Here is a 20,341-nt window from a genome sequence, read left to right on the forward strand (position 1 = left end):
AGTTTTCACGTTAGCGGAGATGGCCTGGAATTTCTTTAATAAAAGGACAGGTGTACATTTTTAGTGGTCCCATTCCCAAACAATATTTTTCTGGTGACGTGAGCAGAATAATCCACGGGACTTACGGGCCTGTCTAAAAAAAAGACGCTTTTTAAAGCGCTGATAGAAAGCAGAATCAGTTGCTCTGTTTTCTCAAATGGTGACCCCGGGTGTTGCACTCAAGAACCATCTACGCAACAAATAGCTTTTTTTTGTACGTGCACATTGCGGCCCCATTGGGCACGGCCGTGTAATAAGACATTTCAAAACTAATCAGGCGGTGCGCGTCGTAGCCACTCCGTGGTCGTAATGAAGGCGATAGCGCGCACGGAAGGAGCTCGTCGACTCGCAGGGCCTGCCAAGCAGTGCCGTGGAAAGTGGCCATTAGGGCAGCGCATTCGACCAGGGCGGATGTCTTGAATGGCTCTTCGGGAAGCTGCGATTCTCGGCTCATCCCGCCGATGAACCGCATTACTCTCCAGTCAGAACAGTTCCCTGCGTGCACGCGCACACCTCTTTTGTCTCGCGCCATTCCTCACCTGCAGCATTTGCCCAGCTGTAGCCCCGCTCAGCCTTTTTGTAGCAGGTTCTTTTATATAAACGAAAAATATCTTGGCGGAACTGGCAATATTAGAGAGTTTTAGCACAGCGGCTAGCGGAGGCTAACGCTACGGCGGCGGGTAGCGGGGCCCAACTGGGAGGGCGCAAATTCGTTCCGGTAGGGGGGATTAGTTCCGCGAGCCAGCCTTCGCCATGCCCGCGCATTCCTCCTCATCCTCCTCAACCTCCTCACCCTTCCCGCGCGCGCATGCGCAGTAGGGTCCCGCTATCCTGCCGCCGTATCGTGAGCCTCTGCTAGCCGCTATGCTAAAACTCTCTGTTTTCTCTGTTTTTTCGGCATCGCTTTTGTGCCGCCGATTTGAAGGCCTATTTGAAAGCCCGGGGACCGATCTACGTACTGCAAAGAAAGAAGAGACAGGCCGCAACTTTTGGCGCAGTGAGCGGATATGCGCCGGCAGACGTAAAACCTGACGTTATGCTTTAATTATGAGAGGACGCGTGATATAAACACTTGCGTTCAGCTTCGCACACCGGCCGCTTCCAATACCTCTCCGCCTCTACGTCGAATGGCTCTACGCCTACAGCTCCGTCGACATCGACTCCGGCGCTAGAGGCTCCTGCTGCGGAAGTGATACGACGTGAACGTCCAGGAAACTATGGGACAGCGAATCTACACGGTACGACGCGCGAAAAAGCAAAGCAACGCATAACTAAGATAGCGCGAAGCAGCGGCAACACGAGGAAACGCGTTGCCCAAACAGTAAAGGAAAACCACCGTATCTCAGCAATGTGACCCGAATGTGTTCTGAGATATGACTGCAGGGCTGTACGCCTTTGACTTTTTTCCCTCGCGGTCAACATGCAATGATTTAGCCTAATTTTAACGCACTGAATTTCAACTCCATATACCCAGGTTTCATTGCTGTATGAGTGCCACTGGAGCCAGTATTTTTTTCCAGTTAAATGAACTACTTCATTTATATTATAACTCATGTGCACTTTGGCACAGACGCCGCCATTTTTGTATGTGTTTTTCACTTTGTACTGCTGAGGCCCTTTTTTTGCACCTGACAACAACGACAACGCTGGTTTTCGCACGACGAGACACTTAAAGGGACACTGAAGCGAAAACCAAAGTTGGTGTAAATAGATAGAGGGGCACCCGCATAATACGAGAAGACCAGTCTCTAAGGCAGTAACTTGAAAATAATCGCGTAAATAACAAAACATGAAGCTGTCAGTCACCCAGCAGTGATGACGTAAACGGTGACTGAGCGGATATGCCGCGAGTCACGTAACAAACAACAGAACGAAACCGCGCCCACAAGCTATCAAAGAAACATAAAATATTTCTCTGCGCGTTAACTTTAATATCATACACAATTATAAACGTACAGGTATAATTGAAGCCGTGCCGACATTTGCAATCTGCGAAGCCGTGGTGCCGGTGGCGGTTGCGATGGTTATTGCAGGTTCGGAGTAGTCCCATGTCTGTTATCCCCTTGATTACATCACGGAAGCAACTAGCGCGTCCGCCTTCCACGGTTCGCTGTTCTGTCGACAGTAATTTGCGTCTTATAGAACCAGTTTTGTACACCCTCACGTAGCGCTGTCTGCCCGAACGAAGTTTCGCACCCAAGCCGGCAGCCGAAGCTGTGTGTGTGTGTGTGTTGCGGTCCCGTTCCGTTCGCGATGAAATTGGACGCAGTGCTCCTGAGAATGGACTGTGATTACTATGTTGTAATTATCACTAGCGATGATTAAACCCCTCAACAGGTATGTAGAGTGTGCGCAATTTTTTAAATCCCTTCCCGGCTTGCGCCGAAGTGAAGGGACTTGTTTGCCCCCGTAAATTGCAAGAAGCGAGTGCTACCCTTACGACGAACAGGAGGCAATCGATCGCCTGTTAAATTCGCGCTTCGGCCTCAGAGGGCATGCCGTGGCGATGTGCTTGTTCGAAACAATTTCATGATGACCTTGAAGTTCAAAGAAATGTGTGCGCCAAGCCGGGCTTTTGATTCTGGGTGTTGTGTGCTGCTATGCTTCCACTACGGTGCGTACTTAGGTAAAATGATATTTGTATCATGTTATGCCCGTTTTTTTTAATTCCATACTGGCGCCAAGGCATTTGCTAGTAGTGGTTTGGGCGCTCGCAAAAGCTCTAGACACACTTCTGGCAGATGGGCTAATAGGCAAATGGCTTCTCAAAACATTCAACAGATGGCGCCATAAGCATTACCATATCGCGACGGAAAACTGACGAAAAGTTCTACTAAAACTCACGTCGCGGTGCCGACGTAGCGGGCAGCAACCATTTATAGTTGCGCGCTGTTAAACGCTAAACTAACAGATGCTGCCACGTTTTTAAGCCGAGTGCATCGAAGCGACTAAAACCCGACTACCCATAACGAAAATTGAACTCAAAAGGACGGCTCTTTCGTTGTTCTCGCTGGGGTTGCGCTGTCCGCTAGACGTCTTGTAGGTAAAGAAGCCGCACCGCACATTGTTTAACCATCACCTCACGTCCCGTGCGGCACCAAGATTGACGCACAGAGAGTGGCAGGAAATGTAGGGCGGCCAAGTTGTTTCGTCGTATGCACCGAGTGCGCGACCAGTGGCTCCTGTTACCCCGATGGTTCGCTGGGTAGGTTTTACTTTCTTGCTAGATGACATGGCTGTCTCACTCGCTTCCTGACTTCATTTGCGTCACGCGAAACGTCACGAAATGGTACTTTAGTAAAATATGCTGTTGGGCTGGATAGTTGGTGCATATTGCTCCAAGAAAAAGAGCGCTGCAAACCACGACAGAAAAAGAAAAAACGTCTTGACCTTCGTTTTTTTTTTTCTGTTGTGGTTTGTAGCGCTCTTTTTCTTGAAGTCATGAAATGGCGCGAGTAATTAAATGCGTTTTTCCATTGGTAATTTATCGGCAATTAAAGCATCCTTCGTCGCTGGATAAATGCTGAGAGGGCTTTGGGGCAGTTGAACTTTCGCCTGAGCCCAACTTGCTAGTCGCCGTCAGTGTCCCTTTATTGCTTTCGAATGAAAACACGAGAACCCCGAAACGTTTTACCCGAATTCCCTCCCAACACCGACTTTTCCACAAAGGACAACCTAGACATCTTGCAACACGATTGCATAGTCCCAGAATAGAATATACCCAACCTAGATTAGAACTTCATTTGTACTAATCACACAATTTCGGGTGCGTCCACGCGCAAACTGGTACTGCGCAGACCCTACGAAAAAAAAGATAAAAAGACGGTGGCACTATTCGACTTGCGAGACTGCTTAAAATTAACTAATCTAGCATTGGAACTGCCGAAGCACAAGCGAATTAATTAAGCCATCCCTTTTAGGAACCTATTCCAAGAAGTATAAGCGAATGTATTGTTTTAAATGTAAATTTCTTTCGAGACACAGACAGCACCTTTCTTTAATTTGCAGTACCTATGCCTACACACATATTCCTAATACGTTGCAGGAGAATTGTGTTTTTGTATAAAGGGCTTTTTTTTTTTGGTACTGCAGTCTGACTTTCAGAAATTCTCCAACCTCGAAATCTCCTCATAGGGTCCCCTTCCTAAAGGACCTTCTCGAGCCTCGGCGACAATATTTTCGCCGTAGAACGCTACATGCCGATATCATAAAGGCTTACTGTTAGCTTTTTTTTAGTTCTTTCATCATCTCAGTTGCGCTGTTTTCTTGTGGCGTCCGCATACTGCTTCGACATCAACGCATAGAGCTAACGAATTTAGGCAGCCTTCACCCTAGGATACCCATAACTGCTCGCACCTTCATAACCCTGCCCCTTTCATAGGTACTGCTACAGGGGTTCCCCTATCATCCCAGACGCGCCCTAGCAAACTCATGACGGTACTCTAACTCCGCGAACGTTTCCTTCAGTCCCTCTTTTCCATTTTTTCTCCCTAGCGCAAAGTACACCCGACATCACAACCACAGTGATTGAGGTACTGTGGATGGAAGCGGCAGTTTCTTCGATCCCAGCTTCCCCTCTTCACCCCATATAGACTGCAAGCCATAAAGAATCTCTGCGACTATGGTGACCGTAACAAGGAAAGGTCTGATATACAAAAGGTTGAGTTAAATGCTTTCACATTGTCAAGTGCAGACCAGGATATCTTCCTTTGTCATGTATTGCGTATTTGTTGTTCGCGCACCAAGTTGATGCACGACGTAGTTGAGGTGCGTAATTATAAATACGGCAAATCACACGTCGCTGCTTAATAAAGCGGGGAAATTCATAATATCAATCAATCAATCAATCAATCAATCAATCAATCAATCAATCAATCAATCAATCAATCAATCAATCAATCAATCAATCAATCAATCAATCAATCAATCAATCAATCAATCAATCAATTAAACAATCAATCAATCAATCAATCGATGAAGAAATTCAGTTCGTCAAGAATTTTAATGAATAACAGCGACCCGTGACGCCTCTAATCGGAGCACAGCTGTGCGTTCGCGAATCATGTTTTCCTTATTAACGTTCCCGGAACCACCGCAGACGAGCCTCCGGTGCTGGAAAGCGTGTTCTCCGAGTCGATCCACAAGCCGGGAGGCTCGGTGTCCCTGCGCTGCACCGCCACGGGGAACCCGCTGCCCCAGGTCACGTGGGACCTGGACGGCCGCCACCTTCCCGAGACTATCCGCTACCGCGTGGGAGACTACGTGACAAGGGACAATCGCGTCGTCAGCTACGTCAACATCAGCAGCGTGCGGCCAGAGGACGGCGGCGTGTACCGCTGCCGGGCCGCCAACGACGTGGGCTCCGTGGCGCACGTGGCCCGCGTCAACGTCTACGGGCCGCCGGCCATACGCCTCATGGGCAACGTCACCGCGCTCTCCGGGGGAACTCTGGTCGTGCACTGCCCCGTCGGAGGCTATCCGCTCACCGCCATTCGATGGGAGAGAGGTGAGCGCGTTTGCCCGCTCCATGCACAAGGAAGCTTTCGAAGCCTTGCAGAGGTATCCTGCTTGCATAGGTATGCGGATTTCTGAAGGGTGAAAGATCATAACTAATCACAGCGCGAAAGACGGGACAGACAGAAGACTAACCACAGAAGGCGCTGTCCTTCTATATGTCCCGTATTTCGCGCTGTGATTATTTATGAACACCTACCAACTCACCCAACTTGGAACTGGTGAAAGATCGCCTGTACGAACGGTGCAACGTTGCACTTGCTGTGTCATCGAGCATGGGCCGCTCTGTGCGGTGCTGTGGAGTAGCTGTTTCCATGGAGGTATGAAGGGGGCCGGGAACTTTGGAGGGTAGTGGGCTTAGCCGGTATCTATGGAACAAAAGTTCTGAGCATTACTCAACCCCAAATAAGGCTACGAGGGACTAGTCGGGGATGTTGCATAACGCAATGCCCAGATTGCGGGTGAAACCTAGGCATGCGGTCCATGGTGTGAAGGCTCCATTAGACGTAATGGTGTTCTGCAGCTCACTCGACAGAGTATCTGTGTGCTCACGTGAGAACCGGATTTCCCCAACGTTGGCTCGTTTATTTTCTCTTGCGGTATTTCCCCGCCGTTGTATTTTCCTGTCTACTGCCACGAAAAAGCAGAAATAGAGGCAACAAATATCCGACACAAACTTCTGCAGGGAAGTTTTCGGTTTTTAAGTCATTGTAGGCAGCAGTGACTGTATCGGTTAAAGTAAAAATGGCAAGTCATGCTGCAAACTCTTGCATCGTACTCATAACTTGTCTTTACCAAAATGAACTTCGTGTGCGGTGAACTGAGGCTGCCTATTTTTATTAAAGGAAATGTTCACACATAAAAAATTTACAGAGCCACGTCGCAAGTTCCGAATGATTCTAAATTGAACGCGATGGAAAGTAATGGAGCTGTTGTCAATTCGCAGCAAAGATCAGGAGATAATTGTTCGCCACCGAGGCAGTACACGCGTTCTCTGGTTACCCTCAAAGTGCATCCGGTCATCCTTCTGTTCCATCTGTTTTCCTTCGTCGAAGATGAAACAAGTATTGCTCAAGTACCTGATCATCCTCTAGTGAAAAAAAAAAAGGAAAGGGACGCGCATGGGGTTTTCGTTCTCCTGTTTGTGCTCGCAGCCTTCATTGTGTTGGTTCTAAACAACGGCCATAACAGCTGCCTGCCTGGACACCGGGCGGACAGAGTGCCACTCTACGAGGAGAAAACTTGGTGTTGAGGGTTTTCTTCTTTTGGTCTTGTACCATATTTGAAACCCTCATTCTTCCAAGAAGTGCCTGCTTATGACCCTCGGCTGGTTTTCTTTCTTCTTTCAAACTGTATTCAGTGGCTCCCTACGCCCATCGCTTCGGACAGGTGCTGCCTGCCTTCTTTCTGCGTCTTCCGCCATGGCGTTGCGGCAGAGGGCCTTGATTTGCGGCCGCCCTAACAACCTCCTTTCCCGTCATTACCTCAAACAAACAAAAAAAAACTGCTCTCCAACATTTCCTCATCCACTTCTCCCAGTTCGGGAGTTTTCATATTAACCTCGCCAAGAATGACCCTTAGACCCTGATTAACAGAAATACGCTTTTCTTAACGTACTCACAAGGTTCAGGCTACTACATGTTCTGTTTTGATCGCTTCAAGTGTTCGATAATTTTTTTTGACGTTTCTTTATTCTTCCCCTATAACGCGCCTCGCTTCACGTTTCGTTGAGGGTTTTCGCCAAAAATTTGTTTAAATTTCTCTTTATTCGAGATAACAAAGATTCAGCAAAAAACAGTTAGACAGATTAACAGCTATAGGCGAACTTTCTTTTTTAGAACTCTTACAATCAAGCTTTGGTGTGCTCAATAGAGCCTAAAATCGCGTCTCCTTCATCTCAGTGAATGCAAGGCCTGTTACGATTCAACGCGCCGCTACCCTTTTCGCGCGTGCTGCAACCTGCGGAGTGCTCCGATGCTGTGTAAGAAAGCCTCCCCGGACAAGTTACAGCTTGCCGGAGAACGGACGGCGCCCGGGCATCTGGCTGTCAGTAACTCAATCTCGGCGGCTACCAAAAGCGGACGCCGCAGCTGAGATTTCCTCTCCCCCCCTCTCTCATACTCAGCGTTGGCCGGTACTGCCGGCCCGTCACGAACTTGGAAAGAATGTTGTGTGTGTCTGTACTACTTTCGGGCCGTGTGCACAGAGCCACTGAAAAAGCCTCGCCGCCATTACGGGTATTGTGTATAAAACCCACACTCTCGGTGGATAGTTCGCCTTCGCTTTTCAGCAGCGAATTCATGCTGTCGCCCTGTTCGTCTATGTTGTAAGCTCGCCCGGAAGAGTATTGTTCCTGTATTTCTTAGGCTCATCTCTCGCCGTGCAGTAAGCCATTTAAGTTTGCCCTCGGCTTCTTGTTATCACCAAGGCAGCAACTTTTGCTGGCCGCTCACCACCATGCTACCTCACATGAAGGAGGCGATGGAGCGCGGTTAGGGGACGCCTTCCCGAATGTAACACACCTAACGAACACGTACCCCCTCTCGTGGGCTTTCTAAACGCTTCTGCTTCGTATCGGCGTAGCAGTTTCGCGCTTATTTTGCACGCCTGCAGGCATTAAGCAAACATTTTACGCGGCGAGCGCTCACCAGCCTTGAGTTAAGTAAAAGGCCATAGGCATCATTCAATGTTTCGACAAACTGAAGATTATAAGGAGCAGTACCAATAAATGAGTGTTCTTGTTCATGGACACGAACAGGCTCGGCATCACATGGATGCTGTTTTTGGAAGTGGTGAGCTTAGCTAGTTGGCATGGATTCATGAATATTACAGCGCAACACAACACAAAAAACATACAAGGGAAAGACAAAACAGGGGCTGGCTCTCAACTTAAATTTACTCGGAAAACAAGGAAAATATATATACAGGGGGTTGCAACCGCATAGAGCCTGCATGAAAAGAAAAGAAAAAAACCCTGCCTACACCTCTGCAATCTGTAAGATTTCGGAAAGCTGTTAGAGGCTTCCGAATCACGGGTAGTGCAGTTAGGCAGGTAGGCGTGCCAGCGAGACATTCAGGTAACTGATCAAGGTATAGATACTAGAATCATGTCTTTGACTGGTTTATTAAAGTGGTATTCCCACATCCACAGCAAGGGAACACTTATGTCGTGTGACACACCAGATATCCATCGTCACCATCATCATCGTCATCCGCCTTTGGACATCTTTACCAAGACGGAGACCTGTGTGACTGCCAATTTATCATGATTCTATCAAGTGTGAACCTAATGGTGGCATCTCCTACACCAGAATTCTTTCTGTTCGTCACTCCATCATGTATGTTGCCTCTCTATCCTTCTGTCATCATCCCTCCATAGCCACCCTCCCGCTTGTGTCGTCTGTCTTTTGTACTTTTAGGGGCGAAGCAACTTAGGGGCTCGGGCTGTCGGCGTCTCCTGTCGTCGTCTTGTGTATTCACGGTACACCGGGACACTCCTTTTCCAACGCCTCGCGAAAGAACGTAACGCGTACTAAAAAACACACCGGGACACTCGTTTTCCAACGCCTCGCGCTAGAACAGCTCGTGCTTCAAAGAGCCGAGACTTTTACAGTAAAGCCGTATACCTCTATGTGAACTCGGCACGATCTACGACTTGGAAGCGTAGGAGCTTCATCGGCACCAGGAGCATTAGGACGCGGGAGAACTTGATAAATACATTACGCATAGTGACTGGGATTAGTTACGCGATTGCTGATTGTACATAATAAATGCACATATGCATATAGTTCAAAGAAAATCGTCTTTTGTCTCTCATTGCCCATTAGCAGCGATTTTGCTGTGGGAAACACCCGCGTACACGGCGTGCTTCGCCTTTCCTCAGGTTTCCCGTTAGTGGATATGGCCAGGGATTTTTTACCGTTACCTGGCGTTCCCCACTCAATTAATGTGCCCTTGTGTGAGCCAGAATGACAGCGACCTTATTTTGCTCAGTAATCAATATTAGTGCGTAAATACACGATCGCCGCACCTGATCGGTTTTATTCTTTCAGACGGAAGAACACTCCCAAGCGGACACCGGCAGCTCGTGCATGCCAACGGCACGCTCGTCCTGTCCGAGGTGAACCGTAAGGCGGACGAAGGAACGTACGAATGCGTCGCCGAGAACGGAAGGGGTGACGTGGCCAGGAGGCCGCTTCACGTCCACGTCATGGGTACGGAGTCTCCACATAGTTGTCAAGTCTTCTTCTATTGTGGCCTGTATCTAAAATGCAAATAATTAGTCCCTGTGATATATTAGCTGACGTTTCCTAGCGGCATGTTACGAGCTACAGTTAACAAGAGGGGTTTTCAAATTCAGAAAGGCCTTGTTTTTGAATGGTTAGTCATGCCGCTACAGTGCACGAAAGATTTGGTTGGTGTGAAGCACTGGAAATTACCCCGGCATCATAATCATGTAGTTTTACGCCAGAAACTCAAACTGTTTCTAGAATGGTACAAAAGACAGAACCCATGGTCTGGTTAGTTAAAACAGCACATGCTAGTTGTGGTGACCATGAACTCGTAAAACATTCTTTCAATGTTTTCCCTATTCTGTCGTTACGATTACCGTGAAATGTTGCCACAGAGGCAACGATCTTATCATGGGAACACAGAAGCGAACGTGTGAGGCTAGATGGTACGTAGAGCCCTATAGAGGGAGCAACAGATGAAGTTTTTCCAAGCAGCTTTTGGGGCAGACGAGAGAGCAAACGGTAAGTCGCAGCATTTAGAGTTCTCGTATTTAGACCTCTCATGGTCACTAAAAATGTGACAACTCCGCAATGAGATCTGATTTTTTTCAATTGCTACCAGAAATGGAGGCTCCCGTACTTTATGTGAAAATACTTAACTTGTTAAACAGCGATGCTGTTCCTTTGGTCACCAAGTCGCAGAAAATAAAAGGGGCTACATTAATTCTGCAGAATGTCCTTCTTGAACGATTCGGTGTACGAACCATTAACACTCACAAAGATAAATCAGGAACGGCTCAAACGCTAGTTCTGTGCGTAGCGTTAGGCCTAAGAGTGAAAACAGTAAAAAAAAAAGAACTAGTGACTACTTGAGCGCAGCTTATTAAGAATAAGAAAACAGAGCACCCAAGTAAGCGCGACATAAACCGTCCACTGGCCCAGACTTGCACATTGTTAAAGAAAATAACTTGAATATGAGGCACGAAAGCAACACACAGGAAAGTAACAAAGACGAAAACAAACGTATCCGCTGCCCACAAGAAAAACGCAGTTTTAAGTTAGCACTGGGGCCTTCATGAGAGTATTTAGCTTGATTATTGCGAATATAAACTCCCTTGTGAGATTGACTACGATCGACGCCGGAGAACGTCCTCAAATGACCCAGTTTACTCGGATCCATAATGCGGTTATTATTGAGGCCCATAGCCACAACGTACTTTGCTCTTGTTCATCCCTCACATTATCTACTGACCCGGGATCTCCTCCTTACCGCTATGGCGGGACAGTGGGGCCCAAGGTGGACCCGTTCAAGTTCCCGAGCGACCTTGAGGAGGGCATGCGCAGCGTGGTGGTGTGCGTGGTCATCGACGGCGACCCTCCGGTGTTCATCGGCTGGCTCAAAGACGGCCGGCCGCTGGGGCCCGACCTGGGCGCGCACACCGAGATGCTCAACCCCTTCACCTCCTCGCTCACCTTCCACTCGGTGGGGCCGCAGCACAGCGGCAACTACACCTGCGTCGCACGAAACCCAGCCGCCGCTGTCAACCGGTCGGCCACCATGACCGTCAAAGGTGCGCCCCTGTTGCCTGCTCTGTTCGTTCAAACGCCTCTTGCAAAACACATCCGTGTGGTTTATAATATTAGGGCGTCTGTTAGGAAGCCGAATCGTAATTGTAGAGATGAAGGGTGTACTTTTAGCGATGATTTGAAGTTGATGTCGTCGCTGGTATTGTGGCTCAGCTGTCGATCCCGCGTAGTCGAGAGAGAGTGGCGTAGCTCGCTGGGTCTCTCGCTCCAGGCGCAAGAAATGATCATCGCATTGTAATCACAGTCTTGGCTGATGCCGAACATTGACCAAGATGCTAACTGTTGAACCTTATCATCACGTCATTTCTTCCTGTATGCAGTAGGAAAACAAAATCATGCACCACTCCGTCTAACGATGACAATGGTTGAGCGCAAAGCTTTCTCGTGGTGGATTCTTTGGTTGGCCAATCGCACGCTGCGAGTATGTACTACTGTGGAGGTACGCATCACTTTTCTAGAATACCCACAGCAACTCTTGGGTGTGCACTCCGTATGCCTAACGTTTGAGTTTGGGGTGTACGGCGCGAATCTGTTCGTGCTCCTTGGCGTTCAGTACGACCATGTCGAAATTGAGCATGGGAGCGCACAAGCCGAACCAACCTGTTTAGACGAGTGCGCTGTGGGGGACTTTCTCTGACGCACCTTTTTCTGAGCCAGGTAGTCAACCGCTTTCTTTTTCTGCGTGATGTGCAATACCCTTTTTTGCGCATGGTGTGTCAAGTGCGCTTGGGTACAGTTTTGCCCGAAATCGTTGTCACTTGTGTTCGGGATGGTGGCATTCATGGCTATCTACGTGAGGTTGTACTTGCGGCAAGATTTTTATTCACACAGTTTTCTTTCGAGTATCTGGCTAGCTTGCGCAGGAAAGGGCTGTATAGAGACCTTCTTGACACGACTTTGGCGACTCCTTTGTACAGATCCCTATACAGTGCAGGGACAGGAGAAGATGTATGTCTGTCAGAGGGTGAAAAAAATGATCGTCCCGCCTTATGTGAAGTTTTTTTCATTGAAATGCACGCGGAAGTATTAGCTGTTAAAACATGGATGATTCAAAAAGGTTTGCTTGTTCGCTGGGGCCCTGACTGCTTGGTTTGTAAGGAGACAGAAACAGTAGAACACGCATTCATAGACTGTTTGGACGGGGTGTTCCTGTGGGACGTTTTGCAGAGAACAGTAAAAAAAGGATTAAAAGAACAATAAAATAAAAGAACAATAACAAAGAACAATAAAAGGAAAAAAGTCACGGAATCAGGTTCTTGGGGGTTGAAAACTACGGCGGCGTTCCGTATGATCTTTTGATGTTGCTGGCTCTGCATAGTGTGTGGAAATCTGGAATGCAGTTCCCCATAATGATGTTGATGTGAGGCCGAGCAGACAGTTGTTCTGCCAGAGTGTACGGGACATCTGAGAAGTGTGTAAAACCCAACCTTGTCCACCTGACTGGTTAAATGTATTGGAAGGTGTGGCATGGCTTCGGCCTTTTTAACAATCGCACACTAGCAAGTGACGTGCTGGTGTCTTTTCACATTTTTTAATAGTTTTTTTTGTTCGTAATGTGTACAGCAAAGACAGGCAATAAAGAAAAAAAAAGTCGAAATGGCGCAGTCGGGTAGACGCCGGCTTCATAGCGCGAGGGTCCGAAGTTCGATTCCGGCCACAGGAAGCGTTTTTTGTTTTCTTTCGAATCTCCCACGATCATTCATCATCATCATCGTCAGAGAGAGAGTTCGCCGGTTCACCTCCCTGCAGGGCGTATTGGCGTACAGCGGATCAGTAAGGTCAATGAAGCTTCGCGTTAATAATTGTTTTTGGCGTGAGCTAAGAACATCTTGGTGCAAAGAAAAAAAAACGAACAAATTGTCCACACAAAAGTCTGGCATGAAAACTTCCCACAGAAACGAAACCGAATTCGGTTAAGTATAAATTGCAACCTTGAAAGTTTCGAGCAAAATTTTTGACAAACTCGTAACTTTCCTCGTTATATTCACTGTGGAAAATGGTTACAAACGAAGCCAGAAACGCTTGATATGGAACCGGCGTTTGTGCTCAGTTGTAGTTTGCTTTTGTCCAACAAACTTCGTCTCTCATAACGGCTCTATTTTTTTTTTTTGCCCCTGTGAGAACACGCCAATATCACATCGTCGTCCCTTGTCGCGCTACTGAGGCTAATGAAGTGCGTGGCAAATATAGGGCGCACGCGGGAACACAACCGGTTGTCACAGCCGAATGCAAACGAAGAATAAACGAAAAAACCAGCGGCATATTACTATTTGCGCTCCGTGCCCGCCTCGATCATTTTCCGGACTGTCATCCGAGGAGATTTTCATAACATAGGCTAATATTTCCACGACGAAAAAAAAAGAAAAAAGACATGCCAATAATATTCATACCTGGCCGCCTATATTAACTTTCCGGTTCGTATAGCGAGCCCTCGGAAGTGACAAATATGGTCAAACACCTGACAAAGAAGTTATAACGCTGTTCCTCCCCGCCCTTTGAGGCTTCCTTTCAGGCCGATGGTATTGTAGGGACCCTCCTAAGGGAAGGACAAATGAGTTGTATGCAAATGACCATTTTCCTGACCCTTTCCGCAGCAAGTTAATGAGCGTGTCTTATGTTTACCCGAACAAAAGCATTAAAAAGATTGCTTTTATTCTTGTCGCTACTATAGATTGGAAACTATGTTTGTGTGCCTTCGGAAAAATACTTCGGCTGTCAGCGTGTACGGAATGGGTAAGGCAATGTTAGCCTGGGGGCAAAGGCAGAAATGATTGCCTCGTAAATTAAATATTTGGACGACGTATTATTCCCCTCAGTTGCGCTTCGTGCCCAAGGGTGGCGCTGTCATACTATCACCCTGTCTATACATTTTTCTCCGCTAATAATTCCAATGGACTCCTCGACTTCGAAATTATGTAGGCTATTTCTTAACTCGGGCTAAATAAAAAGGCCGAAACTAATTCCTAATCAGAGCCAGTCCACATTAGCTTGTCATACTTGTTTCGTGATCTCATTTCACGCCTGAAACGACTTTTATACGTCTGTTACTAACGGGTCGGTTCGACTTCAAATTCGTGAATTACGAATCATGCCGCCTTGCAGAGCTGAGTTGTTCATCGAAGTGCTGGAAAATATACAATTTTCTCGTCAAAACACGCGGAATTTATTCCAGCTGCGTACGCGAATAAAGCTTTATAAGAAAAAGCAGCTTTACGTTTGCTATCCTCCTTTTTCCGATGCTGAAAGTTTTGCAGGGAAAGAATACACGCACCCCACATCCTACCGGATGTGTCATTTTATCACATACACTTCAATCACACTGGTCTCATTTTACGCTTGATGCAATTCGCTTCCGCCTTTCAGAGGTGCGCCCGCCAGGAGAAGAAAGAGGGAAAGAACGAGAAAAAAAGGCAACGCCCGAGTAAACAGAGTAAAACTTGGGCGAAGAAAACCAGTAGCGCGAAGTTTGCGCGACCAGGATAAAGGCCTATACGTCGCAGTTCTTGAAAACGTTTTCGCGACGAAGGATGTGCGAGAAAGAACGGTATACAAAGAAAGAAGGAAGGAAGGGGGAGTTGACGAAACCAGGCTTCCGGCAAGGAGGAAAGGGGCGACGTTCGATGCCGGTCACGTAAGGCGTACGTATACGCCCGGTTTCCCTCCTCGGTGACACGCTATCATTTTCGGGTGCCTTGTCGCGACGTCTCTGCTCCAAATACTGATTTCGATCGGAAGCGACGACGCTGTCTCCAACATTGTTGCGCACGCGCCGACGCAATTATTCTCCGTGTCGTCGCGACACAATGGCGGAGCTCTAACGAGGTGAGAGGACGACGCAGCGCGACGCGGAATTGTCGCGCAGCTGTGAACATTCGGGCTCGTGAAATAAATAGCCAGCAATGGCAGAAAGACGTGATAAAGGAGACACTCTGGCATGCTGCCCTAGAAAGCGTCACGTCCTAAGGCGGCGGGAAAGCATTCGCGCAAGAATAGCTTTGCGATGCGTGCGTCCGTATCCGTCAATGGTTCTACATTGCTGCGTTCATGCAGTTTCATGGATTACTCGTTATCCGCTGGACTCTCCATGAGGAGGAGGAGGAATAAACGTGTATCTGAAGCTGTCAGCCCTGGGGAAGAGTCCTCATTCCAGGACCCCTTGAGTCCGTCCGGCTTCTTGGGCTCGCTGCACCAGCCAAAGCTGGTCGTCAGGGTCCGAGCTGGACAGTGCTCTCTCCCAGTGCTCAGGGGAGGGGAAAGGCAGGGGGGGTAGGTGGGGGTTCTTATCACAGCCCCAAATGATATGGTAGAGGGTGCCCGGAGCCTCGCAGAAGCGGCATTGCGAGGAGTACAGGGTGGGGGCCAGAATGTGGGCTCTAGTGGGGTGGGGAAATGTGTTTGTCTGAATGCCTCGGAGGTGGCGCTCTTGTTCTTTGGTGAGGCTTGAGATTATATTTCCCCGAGGAGCAGGACAGTTCGACGTATATTAAGATGGGGGCGCTAAAATTGTAATCACAAGGCTACTTTATAGTTTGTTGGGCCGGAAGAAACGTATTCATATAAAAAACTCGAAAAAATTGCTATGTCCTTGTATTGCATACGCGAAACCTTTTTTTTTATATTTAAACGCAATAACTTAGCACCGTATGGTGCATTTCTGCACTGCAAGAGCTACACGAATCCGATACAACACAATTACATCTAATCCAGGCCAACTACACCGGATTCAAATGCGTCCAATCTTACCATATAGCTTTGTCCTAATATATACTACAAATCATGCGCACCTCCGTCAAACAATGAGGGTGGTTGGACGCGAAGCTTTCTGGTGACGGATTCTTCGGCTGTCGTCCAAGTTTTCCAAACCACGGAGCAATCGAATAGACGCTGTCTTCATAACGCGAGGGTCCAAGGTTCGATTCCGGTCACGGGATGCGTTTTTTTTTCTTTCACCTCGACGTTTTCGCGTTACAGACGCCATCAGTGATAACACTAAAGCTGCGCTTTAAACGCTGAAGCGCCGTGCCGCCATGCGAATCACCATTGCAGCTGAGAGTGTTCCATTCCCACTTCGCCTGGCTTGGAGCATGGTTTCTTGTATCTCCTGGAAATAAAGCAACAGGGGCAACGTTTCGTTTTGCTTGTTCGTCCTGCATGAAGATTTTGCATGAAATAATCAACGTGAAATAATGAGCAAAGAAATCCCTGAGGAGTTAAGAAATGGCTTACTTGAATGGCAAGTTTGATGTGAAGTTCCTGGTTGCTGGTGGCTTGCGTTCTACGAATAATGGCTTTCCTGTTGTTTGCCAGGTGGCCTTATGTAGTACATATGCGCGCTGTAAATAAACCCGGATTGCTATTCTACGCTGTGCGGAGTGGGGTTTTCCCTCTGTTTGTCCTGTCATTTGCACGAATCCTGTCTACTCAAAGGCTGCTGCTCTACACAGAAACAGCGGCAACGGTTACAAAAGCTGTAACAGCGACAATAGCGGTAATAGCAAGAGTGAGATAAGAATGAATGAGGCGAATAATAGCAACAACGCCAAAAATAACAATCATGACGGCAACAACCAGAAAAACACACAGTGGGTGCATGTGGTTGAGGCTTTTGCATGGTTGATACAAGCTTGTTTGCCGGCGGTCTCTGTCAAAGAGGTGGGCAAACAAGAATTAGTCCCTGAATTTCCTGACAACATTGACGTTTGTTCACATTTTAGGTGTTTTAGCTACACTTTGGCTATGAAACACGTAGCAGTGAAGAGTTACGTATTAAGTTAGACCATCTGTGGATCTTTAACAACGTGCCCCGAAATCTCATCACTGAAGAGTTTTAGTTTTATTTTCTCCTCCCCCATGAAAAGCGTTTGCGTTCGCAGCTAAGCTTAATGACAATAGCCAAGCTGTGAAGCAACATTAAACAATAGCCAGTTGACAGAGATCGGATTAGACGAAAGAGTTTTCTGATGCATCGGCGCGCGGCGAGTCATCGCGGAGGCTAGCGGATGCAAATGAGTTTAAGCCGTGTTGCATTATAAAGTCGTCAGAACGTCGGCGGGAACACCGGACGATCCAGGTAGGTAGCAACCGCTGTACAAAATTAGGTTTTTGTTTCCCGTGTGATTCTAATTTATGCAAGGTGTAACGCGATTTTAATTGGATGTGCGTGTATGTGTGCCTGTGTGTGCGACGGGGGGAAGGAGAGGAGTCAGGAATCTACTAGTTATAGTAATGAAAATGTGAGATGGTTCGGCTGTGCCATCTACAGAAAATCGTGCGAACGCAGCGTGCGTCCCTGATTTAAAGCTCTTTGATTAGTCAACACTTTGCTAGGCTGCAAAATAAGCGGATTGGGTTCAGGTACATATATATATATATATATATATATATATATATATATATATATATATATATATATATATATATATATATATATATATATATATATATATATATATATATATATCCGCTGGATACACAAAGTGGGCACAAATTGGGCACAAAGCCACTGCATTTAAACGCTGCGCCGAATCACTATTCCTTCGAGGCAGAGAGAATGTACTGTCTCTACATGATCTAAGCTACATCGAAGTAACTTATGGCGAGGGGCTGGGAATGTTGCAGGTGCGCTACGATACTTGGGATCTTGATATTTTCTGCACTTCCATCGAAAGTAAAGTACTAAAACAAGTACAAAAGAGATACCAAAAGAAATCCACTTTGCGGAAAAAGCGTGGCCTAACCGTCCCACTGGGTCTACACGCAAAACCAAGGAAGAAAGAGCGGAGGTCTTCCTTTTGAAGCCTTTGGCTAGTGCCTTCGCCTCGATTTTGACTTCGGAGCTTATTCATTATAGCGCGAACTTTTACGAGAATACAAAAAAACTTCCACAGCCCACGTCACAAATTTATAGATGACCTTGGAGTAATGATGTCGGTACTCGCGACAAACTTCCCTGAGCCCTGCGTCGAGAATAAAAGCTGCTGTAGACGCCAGACCAGGCGATACATTTTCTCAGATCTAAAGGGGCACTGCTGTAAAATGGGGTTATTTACCTCGGATGTAATGCGCGTTTCTGCACGTTCAGCCCGGTATGGAACAATGAAAAATAACGTAGCTCGCTGACTCGCTGTTTCGACTTTTAGAGAGCTCTCAGAAATTTTCTCCCTTAGTGTACTGCGTACCATAGAAAGTCCATGAAGTAGTAATATATTTATTTCGACTGCAGGTTATGTCTACTTCAGTCTGTAAAATATGCTATACCGGGCTCGGACACTTTTGTGTATATTTTTCCGCGGTTGTGCCGTAAAGCAGAGCTTTTCTCATGTGCCTTTGGTAGGCAAAGTAGTCAGGCTCGCAGTTGGCCGTCGATATGTTTCTGGTGTAAAATATGCAACGCTGAATGTGACCACAAAAAAAAATTGTTTGTTTGGTTCGGTAGAACATGAGTATGATAGTAAAGGCACGCGACCGCCCTTAACATTGTGCATGTATTCTACCACAACGAACAAAACATACCTCACTTGTGGTCGTATTCAGCGTTGCGCACTTAACTGCGGACAAATTTATGGACTGCAAACTGCGTGCGTGACAAGTTTGCCTGACCGAAGGCGCAGAACACATACAAACAGAGAGGCATGCACGCAAACACATACAGCGGGCGTATAAGGTTGCAACCAACTACGATTTCTGGATACTACGGCGAGCGCTATCCGCTTTCATTTATTTTCCACGGCGTGCTTTGCACGGTGCGTTTTTAGGATAAAAACAAATAAGCACGCAGGAAAAAAAATCTAAGTAATTCATTAAGATGTTCGCACCTCTTGTTTTTCGCGTCTAACCTTCTGCGATCTTGAGACCAAGATGCTTTGAGCGAAGCAGCCGCTACGACCATTGTTCATGATATACTTGAGGCGTCTAGATTCTTCCCGCGAAGTCTTGCTCGACCGTGGAACGCTAAGAAGCCATAAATAAGCATTTGGGGCGCCATCGCTGACGCCAACCGTAGGCGCGGCTGCTAAGAGCAGAAAAAAGAAAAAGATTGCACATACAACTGGAGCCATCTTCTTCGCGTACGGAGCCTTCAACTATCCGTTTCTGTCTTTTTTTAGTGAAACTGCCATATTTTGCGACTCGTCTTAGGTCGTTCGCTTATTGTTCCAGGCTTCATTTTCTTTTCTTGTTTGTATCCGGGAGCCTAGATAGACAACTCTCGGCGTCGCGCGCGGTGAAATCACGGCCAATCGGGACGGTAAGAGAGGAAGTTCTGGTAATTTATCCTAATCATATTGTCTGCACCGGACAATTTATAACGCCCGCCGCGGATTTCGAATAAGTCTGCGGCCAAAACTGGCTCCATCTTCAATCAAGAATGCTCGCTGAAAAAGCCAGGAGCGTCGCTCAAGCAGCAGAAATTTTTTGCGAACCCCCCAGAACAAGCACGTCAACTTTAAAGGAGGGAAAAGTAAAGTAGTATTGAACGGATACCAAAAAAAAAAAAACGAAAAAGAGGCGTGATGTATCACCTGATAACATTTTTCGAAAGCGAAATGCTTGCCGCTAGGCACATTTGCGGCTTTCCGGCGTTGAGGAGGCGTTATGGTGAAATCGGGAAAAAGGAGCGCGGCGCGTATCACAGTGGACGCAATAAGTATTTAAATCTATCGGTGTCGAGAAAACAAGGCTGTAATGTTACAATGTTTCATTATAATAATAAATTCGCACGTACTTTGTTATATCGAGTCCCAAGGGTTCTTTAGGCTCACTATTACAGAATTTCAATGACTGCGCGGAAGCGTTGATTTTATCTTAGTCGATGTTTCGCCGGCCACACGGAACAATAACGGCATTTACGAACGAAGTTTTATTTGCTTCTTCTATTTCTCTTGCAGCAGTGCCCGTTTGAGGATTGTGTTGCCTTTAAAGGAGTACTGACACGAAATTTCTCGCTTTCAGTTTTTATGCTGTAAGGAATA

At 47.1% G+C, this 20,341-nt stretch overlaps 1 protein-coding gene across 7 annotated transcripts in view; it reads left to right on the forward strand.

Annotated features, from left to right (window-relative positions):
• The window catches only part of LOC144174969 (cell adhesion molecule Dscam1-like), a 550,580-nt gene that overhangs the window by 394,975 nt on the left and 135,264 nt on the right, over nt 1-20,341 (forward strand). For all 7 annotated transcript variants that reach the window (XR_013323566.1, XM_077703961.1, XM_077703960.1 and 4 more), the window contains exons 7-9: nt 5,138-5,545; nt 9,606-9,767; nt 11,072-11,356. Coding sequence is in view for 6 of the 7 variants with exons in the window: in XM_077703961.1 (XP_077560087.1) it covers nt 5,138-5,545; nt 9,606-9,767; nt 11,072-11,356 (855 nt within the window). In the remaining variant the exon portion in view is untranslated. The remainder of the gene's footprint in view (nt 1-5,137; nt 5,546-9,605; nt 9,768-11,071; nt 11,357-20,341) is intronic.

The sequence above is a fragment of the Haemaphysalis longicornis genome, unplaced genomic scaffold (genome assembly GCF_048455015.1).
Source record: "Haemaphysalis longicornis isolate Haplotype H1 unplaced genomic scaffold, Haemaphysalis longicornis Haplotype H1 scaffold_3, whole genome shotgun sequence".
Taxonomy (NCBI): Eukaryota; Metazoa; Arthropoda; class Arachnida; order Ixodida; family Ixodidae; genus Haemaphysalis; species Haemaphysalis longicornis.